This window comes from Solanum tuberosum, unplaced genomic scaffold, assembly GCF_000226075.1.
Source record: "Solanum tuberosum cultivar DM 1-3 516 R44 unplaced genomic scaffold, SolTub_3.0 scf00122, whole genome shotgun sequence".
NCBI classification, from domain to species: domain Eukaryota; kingdom Viridiplantae; phylum Streptophyta; class Magnoliopsida; order Solanales; family Solanaceae; genus Solanum; species Solanum tuberosum.
The window spans coordinates 738205-746596 of record NW_006239050.1 but is presented as its reverse complement, the minus strand read 5'-3'; the positions used below and the strand labels follow the sequence as shown (position 1 = coordinate 746596).

The 8392-nt window shown below is 38.9% G+C and overlaps 1 protein-coding gene across 1 annotated transcript in view; it reads left to right on the top strand.

The window, feature by feature from the left end:
• Nucleotides 1-329: 329 nt before the first annotated feature.
• Nucleotides 330-8392, top strand: part of LOC102601732 (autophagy protein 5) — a 30701-nt gene continuing 22638 nt past the window's right edge. Inside the window, exon 1 of the mRNA XM_006350399.2 lies at nt 330-551. Within this exon, the coding sequence (XP_006350461.1) occupies nt 432-551 (120 nt within the window). The 5' untranslated portion in view covers nt 330-431. The remainder of the gene's footprint in view (nt 552-8392) is intronic.

The window sequence follows — 8392 nt, the reverse complement described above, 5'->3', positions numbered from 1 at the left end:
ATAAGGACGACATTGCATTAATAGAACATTTATGGGAGCAACATAATAGTTTTAAAGTTAAGTATTTATGTAAAAGTTTAAAATAAATTTTACGATGATGCAATATTTATTATGTAATTGTTTTAATTAATAATCTCACTTTTATTTGAATTGTTCATTAATATATATTTAGAATAAAATATAATTTTATATTAAATGAAGAATTTGAAAAGAATAAAATTTTATGTTACATAATGAGTAAAATAAAGAATTAGATTGAAGTTGAATGTCGAGAATTCTATATTTAAATATAGATTAAAATTAAGAATAGGTCTGACTTCACGGTACCGGAGATCGTTGAAGAAGTAAAGTTATTGGAGAGAACGTTGACTATTACCTTTATCTGTGCAGAAGAAGAGAAGAGAAGAGAAGAGAAGGGTGAATTGAAGATAATGGAAAATAAAGGAGAAGGAACTGAAGCACAGAAATATATATGGGAAGGAGCAATTCCTCTGCGGATTCATCTTCATGAATCCGAAGTCACTACTCTCCCTACTCCTCCCCCTGCTATGGTACTCCTTTTTCCAATCTTGACAATGCTTTCAATTGCTTTATTATTACCACTTATTCATCGATTTCGTTTTGATGAATGTGCATGCGTTTTTTTTTTGAATCAATTCTTTGATTTCCTGAATATCCAATGTTAAAATTCTTTGCTTTAGTGTTGGTAAAACACTACACCTCCAATCTATGGATCGGGATTCTGGCTAACTGGAGAAACCCTGATGATTCATTGGGAAGGGGATAGAATGTTTCAATGTGAATTGATCGCCAAAGATTGGTTTGAAATCCAGCTCGGGTTGGATCAGGGATTAGCTGGGGTAAGGGGGAACCACTGTTGAACTATTGGGAAAGGGAAATAAATGATGGTTTGGTCATAAATTGCCAGCACCCACGTCTGACCTATATATTAGGGGTTGAAGTTGCACGGGGAATTGCTGTTGATAGTTTAGAAACTGAAATAAAGTTTGAAAAGTGGGTTATGGCAATGTAGCATAATGTTGATGGTTTTTTTAATGTGAGGTTCTGAGATTTGTGGTTTACATTAGTATTTGGGCTAATACCGAAACCTAGTTTCAAGGAAGAAAGTGGATTTACTTTTTTTTTTTGAGAAAGTTAACTGGTATTATAAACAGAAGGAAGTACACCAATAGTGTGCTCCTAAGTAGTTACATCAAAAATATGAAGGAACATCCAAAACAAATCTATCACCTATATCCATTATAGACTATCTAAAAACAGAGTGATGTCCCCTATATCCTTAGGTACAGATTGAATACACCAAAAGTAGAATGTTGCTAGACAGTTCATCTTCATACTTTGGAAGGAAATGCTCTTGTTCTCAAAACATCTCTGATTTCTCTCCTTCCAAATTGTCCACCAGATGCATGCAGGGACAATCTTCCATCTCTCCTTGTGTCCTGATTGATTTCCATCCCTATTCCAACATGCTAGAGCTTCTACAGTATGTCTTGGCATGGCCCATCTAATACCCCTGAGATTAATGAACCATTGCCATAATTTTTCAGTCACTTTACAGTGTAAAAAAAGATGGTTTACTGTCTCTGTTTCAGCTTCACAAAAAAAACATCTGGAGCATAACTGCCTTCCCCTTTTCATAAGGTTGTCCTGAGTCAGAACTGCTTGATGTGCAACTAGAGGCTCCTGGTTTCTTAGGAATCAAGGCAATGAAAGTTGCATTAAAACTCTTCTCGAAAGTTTGATTGGAATGGAAAACCTGAATGGTGTTAATGATGCCTTCTCCATAACACACTGGTTGAGGCATTACATTATTCCTTCTTCCTTCTAAGACCTCTAAAGCCATATTTGTTCTTCTTCAGTAATCCTAGATACATCATGAAGTCTCAAACCAAGACTCCACTGCTCAGTCTCCTTATAAAGGCCTTCATATTCCTAGACCTCCTTCTTTTTTGTTGGTTATAGCAATCTCCCACTTGATCAAGTGATGCTTCTTCCCCCCTTCACCATTACCTTGCCAAAGAAAGTTTCTTCTGATAGCATCCAACTTTTTGATGATCTTTCCATGAATTGGAAAAAGGGACATCATGTAAGTTGGCATGGCATCAAGAACACTATTGATAAGGGTGACTCTGCCACCCAAAGATAAATATTGACTTCTCCAGTTAACTAGCTTCTTTTCACACTTTTCCACCACAGAGTTCCATATGTTCATGGACTTACTCTTAGCTCCCAGAGGCATTCCGAGATAGGTGGTGGGAAGTTCCCCTATCTTACCACCTAAAATATCTGCCAAAGTACTAATCTCTGGGACTTCATTCACAGGGTAGATAAAACTCTTTCCCCAATTTATATGAAGTCCAGAAACTGCTTCAAACAATATGAAGATAACCCTTAGATGCTTTAGTTGTTCCTTCTCTGCATCACAAAATACCAAAGTGTCATCAGCATATTGTAAATGGGATATAGAACTTCCCAGAGAGTTTTCTTCATTCACAATGAAACCCCTTATTCTATTGTTCACCTGAGCACTCTTCAGCATATCACTTAAACCTTCCATGGCCAAGATGAAGAGAAAAGGAGATAGGGGGTCTCCTTGTCTCAATCCTCTCTCGGAAGGAAAGAAACCAGTTGGGGAGCCGTTGATCAAAACTGAGAACTTCACTGTAGTCATACAGAATCTCATCCATTTTATCCAGGTGTTGCCAAAACCCATCATCCTTAATGTTGTCCACATATGTTCCCAATTTAAGTGATCATAAGCTTTTTCTATATCTAGCTTGCATAGAATTCCGGGAACTTTGGATCTGTATCTCATGTCCACACATTCATTAGCCACCAAGATTGCATCCATGATTTGCCTGCCCTTTATGAATGCCATTTGTTGCTCATCTACTAGCTTTGGCATAACTTTCTTGAGTCTCTCTGTTAAAACCTTTGAAATGATTTTGTAGATACTTCCAATCAAGCTGATTGGCCTGAAATCTTTCAATTCAGTTGCACCCACCTTTTTGGGAATCAGGGCTATGAAAGTGGCATTGAAACTTTTTTCAAAGTAGCTCTGATCATGAAAATTCTGAATGGCAGCCACCACTTCCTGTTTTACCTCTTCCCAACATTGTTTGAAGAAAGCCATTGTGAAACCATCAGGGCCTGGTGCCTTATCCCCTGCACATGAAAACACACAATTTTTAATCTCCTGTTCTTCAAATTGGCCTTGCAGAGCTGCATTGTCTACTTCACTGATCCTAGATTGAACTCTAGGATTGAGCTTGGGTCTCCACACTTCTGTCTCAGTGTATAGTTTTTGGTAGAAAGTAATAACTTCATCTCTGATCTCAGCTGGTTCAATCACACTGGAGCCATTGATGATCAATTTGTCAATATTGTTATATCTCTTATGGCAGTTAGCAGTTCTATGGAAGAACTTTGAGTTCCTGTCCCCTTCTTTGAGCCATAGGGCCCTAGATCTTTGCCTCCAGGCCACTTCTTCTCTCTTGGCATTTTCTTCAAACTCCACTGTCAACACTGCTCTTAAATAGGACTCATCATCAGATAGAATTCTCTGGTCTTGTATCAAGTCCAGCTCAGCTAGCTGGTTAAGGATGCTCTGTTTTTGCATACCTAGGTTGCCATGTACTGTTTTGCTCCACTCTTTCAACTTATCTTTCAGTAATCTCAACTTGCAGGCTAAGATATAATCCGGCCTTCCCACATAAATTACAGAATTCCACCATTCTTTAACTCTTTCATTAAAGTCTTTAGTCTGCAGCCACCAATTCTCAAATTTAAAAAAGGAATTTGATCTCTCCCAGTTGCCACACTCCAACAATAGTGGGTTATGGTCAGAAGTTACTCTAGGTAAGATTGATTGTTTAATCTTTCTAAAGGCTACTTCCCACTCTTCAGATATCAGAAATCTATCTAATCTTGCTGCAATATCATATCCATCCCCTCTCCTCCATGTGAATCTGCCACCTACAAGTGGTAAATCTTGTAATTCCATGTCCTCCATAAATTCAGAAAATTCTTCCATCTCCCTATTGAATTTGTTGCAGTTTTTCTTCTCAGATGGGAACCTCACTACATTAAAATCCCCAGCCACCACCCAAGGTCCATTAAATAGACCCCTCACTGCCCCCAACTCTCCCCATACTTCTTTTTTTTCTTCTCTATTATTTGGAGCATAAACACCAGAAAAATGCCATCCTAAGTCTTGTGTCTTCCCTGTGAACTTACAGGTGATGCTGTAAGCCCCTACTTCACATACTTCCCCCTCCCATATATTACTATCCCACAAGATAATGATGCCACCTCTTGTCCCTCGTGCCTCTAGTTGTGCATATTTCACTTTTCTATTTGCCCATAAATCTTTTACAATCCTGCTTATATCTCCCTTGATTTTTGACTCCTGGAAACAATATACATCTGCCCTCCATTTATTCATCAAGTTTTTGATTTGCAGCCTCTTACTTGGATCATTGAGGCCCCTCACATTCCATGAAACTATGTTAACCTTCATTTAAATCGTCTATAAAGCAACCCCCCCTACTCCTTGTTCCATAGCTCACAAAATTACTCTTTGGTTCCAAATTCTTGAGTTCGTTCGAGACCTTTCCTACTGGAGTTATAGGAACTATGGCTCCCACGCCCTTCTCAATAGTTTGTCTCTTATTGTCGATCGCCATGAAGAGGTTCAAGGCCACTTCTTCGCATCCAATGAAATGTACCCCAAATTCTTTGCTAAGTCTGATTATATTTTGTTGGACCCATGATGAAATTTCATTCTCTGCTGATGTATCAGTTCCAAGCTCGTTAGAGTTTAGTGGTAGAATGTCTTCAATTGTGCCTTCCCCCTCTGCCTTCTGATCCAGTTGCATGTCACTTAACATTTGGATCTCCTGATCTATTCTTTCTTCTGTTTGAATGATGGACATATCATCATCATCTCTCAGGATTGCACCAAATTCGAAAATCCCGCCCTCATCTGCCAATTCAAGTGGAATTTGGACGCCTTCTCTGTTCTGTTCCATAAGGAATCTGCGATTTGCTTCTATTTCATCGTTTAATGGCTCAGAAATCCTTTCACTGTTATTGGCCTTCTTTTGATTTAACTGAGCAGCATGTTGGGCCAGTGGGTCTGGGCCCAACATTTTGATTTCTTTTCCTTTTCCTTTATGTTCCTCCAGGGCACGTGCCCCTTTAAAGAATTCAAAAACTTTTGAAGACCCCACGTGATTATTCCTGCCCCCAACTGTCAAGGGCGTGGATTTCGCTACCCCTCCCTTGGGTATTACCTGCTGGATCGAGACTTGGGCTCTCCTGTCACCTACGACCTCGAGGTCTTCTTCTCCGACGAAGAACCTCGTCGGTGTCTCATCCCATATTTGTAAGATAAAACCATGCCCCCCGAAAGCTACCTTCACCTCCTTCGGAATGGGCTTTTCGTTGTTTTTGACAAGAATTCTTGCCCATTTGAGGTGGTTGCGTAGTTCCGTCTCCTCCTCTGTTTTCACCCAACCCCCACAAAAATCTCCTACTGCTTTGAACACATTTTGTGACCACAGATGTAGAGGGAGGCCCACCAATCTGATCCAAGAATGATTGATTTTAGTTCTTGATTGAGTTGCACCCACAGTCGGCGTCCACCATTGTAGCCGTATGCTCTGGTTCATCCATAGCCATCTTCCTCTGAGAATATGCTCAGCAACAGTGATGGAAGAGAATTCAAAAAGGAAGTGATTGTGTCCCATCTCGTAGATGTTGATGCCATGAGTTTGGGTCCAGTTTTTGCTCACCCATCTACGAACTTCCGACAGGGTTGGGTTCTCAGTTCCATTTTCTGGAAATCTGCCAACGAGACTTCTCCCTAAGAGTTCATTTTGATTTTGGTCGGGTTCTCCGTCAATAATGATGGTGTTTCCTTCCTCCTCTATGATGGCTGTCTCGATCTCTCTAGAAGACCATTTGCTCCTCCTGATAGTTTCTGCATATGATATCTCTTTATCAAACATCTTGTAATTCTTACTAGGTGTCTTAAAAGCTTTGTCATTAATGAATTTTTCAATTTTGGTGGCCAAGTCCCACCAACCAGCATTGAATGTGATTTCAGGAATTATTATTACAGCTCTGTTCTTTCCTTGTATGTTGATAATGCTTATATATCTCCCTTTGTTGTTAAAGTTCCTTGCACAAAATACATTTGACACATGCTCTTGCCTTTTCCATCTTCTGACTACGTTTCCTTTCACCTTTGACGCTTCCTTGAGAATCGAACAAATGCTACACATGATTTACATATCTAATATGTTTATCATAGGCACATTCTAAAGGTGGGAAGGAAATGCTAATTAAGAGCACTTTCTCAGTATTCCTACATATTTTACGTCCTTGTTGCGTCCTTCAGTCAGTGTTACAGAAAAGTTGACACCAAAGAAAATTGTTATGGGAAAGGAAGTTTCATTCGGTTAGATGGGAGATCGTGACATATCCCAAGTGTTAGGGAGGGTTTGGAGTTAAAGATTTAAGGGCCTTCAATAAGGCATTATTTGGTATAGTTATGGAGATTCGGGGCGGAGGAACAAGCTTTTTGGAGAGGGATAATAGTGGACAAATATGGGGCTATGGAAAGAGGGTGGAGAACTAAAGATGTAAATATTCCTATGGATATGGTTTAAGGACTAACACTATGGAAGGATGGGTAAAATTTAGTGGTAATGTATCATTCTAGGTTACGAGTCGGGAGGACAGTTAGTTGTTGGGGGCATGGTGGGGACAACACTTTAAAAGAGGATTTCCTAGAATTTATAGATATCATGTCATAAGGATTTTTGACTATCCACAAAATTCGGATAATACAGGGTGGTAAGATATTTTTGGACTTCAGGTTAAGGAGAAATTTTCATGATTAGGAGGTGATTGAGTTCCAAAAATTGTTAGATTTGCTTCACAAACAAAGCATGACATTTTATTGCCATAATGCATGGAGGTGGGATTTGGGGAATTGCAAGGTTTTTCTATTAAGTCTGTCTATGAAAAGCTATTAATTTGGGAGGAGGCTGTCTACCCTTATATTCCCAGTTTATGTGACTTTTTTTTAGTTAGTTTCACAAAGAGTGACACCTTTTTATTTTTGGTAACAATTTAATTTTAAACTTTCCATTTTACCTTAAAATAGATAGTTTACAACCACACAAGTATCTATGACTTGTTTTAAACCACAAACTTCATAAATCTTCTGTTCATTCTTAAACTCCATGCTTAGTCAACACCTTCACATAAATTTGGATGGTGGAAGTAGTTCGATTTGGATTCCAAAAGTTTCAAGGGAAGTGTGTTTCTTCACTTGATTTGCAGCTAGAAGGGTGACCTTAACAAACTAGAATCTTAGGAAGCGGAACGTCATTTATGTCGATTAGTGTTTCATGTGAAAGGAGGCTGGTGAAGATGGTAATCATCTCCTTCTACATTGTGTGCTTTTACCTTGAGGTTATGGTGGGACATACTTAATTGGTTCAACATATCATGGGTGATGCCAAACACTGTCAAAGAGTCAAGTTCAACTGGAATTGTGGTAAAAGGAGGAAGAGGCATTGAGCTGGAATGTTGCTCAGCTAGCACTCATGTGGGTTATTTGGAGAGAAATAAAATGAGAACTTTTGAGGGGGTACTAATGAATTTTGAGAATGTGACGCCATAGCCTCTTATCCCTTACTTTCTTTTGGTGTGCTCCCATGAAGTGCCTTTTTGTATAGAAGATGGGTATTTCTTGTAGAAAAACATATTTATCTGTAGTTTTCTATTTTTTGGGTATACTAGTATACATTGCTTTTTTTTTTTTTTGAAGAAGATAACTTGTATTATGAACAAAAGGAATACTTAGAAAAGTATTCCAGTAATACTTACAACAAAATTACAGAGGGAGAGGTGTCCCTACTAAGCTTCATAAATAATCTAAAAATACTAGGAATATCCTCTTCTTCTTGAGGATATTCGTGTTTACACCAAAAAAAGAAAAGGACTAGACAATTCATCTTCAGTTTCTGCTGAGAGCAGCACTTGTTTTCGAAACATCTCTGGTTCCTTTCCATCCATATAGTCCACCAAATGCAGGCTGGGACAATCTTCCATCTCTCCCTGTGTCCCGACTGATTCCCATCTCTATTCCAGCAAGCTAGAGCCTCTTTGATGCTCCTTGGCATAGTCCAGCTTATGCCTCTTAAATTGATGAAAATCTGCCATAACTTCAGTCTCTCTACAATGTAGAAAAAGATGATTTATTGTCTCAATCTCACATTCACAAAAAGAGCACCTAGAGCAAAACTGACGACCTCTTTTCATAAGGTTGTCCTGGGTGAGTGTGGCATGTTTGGCT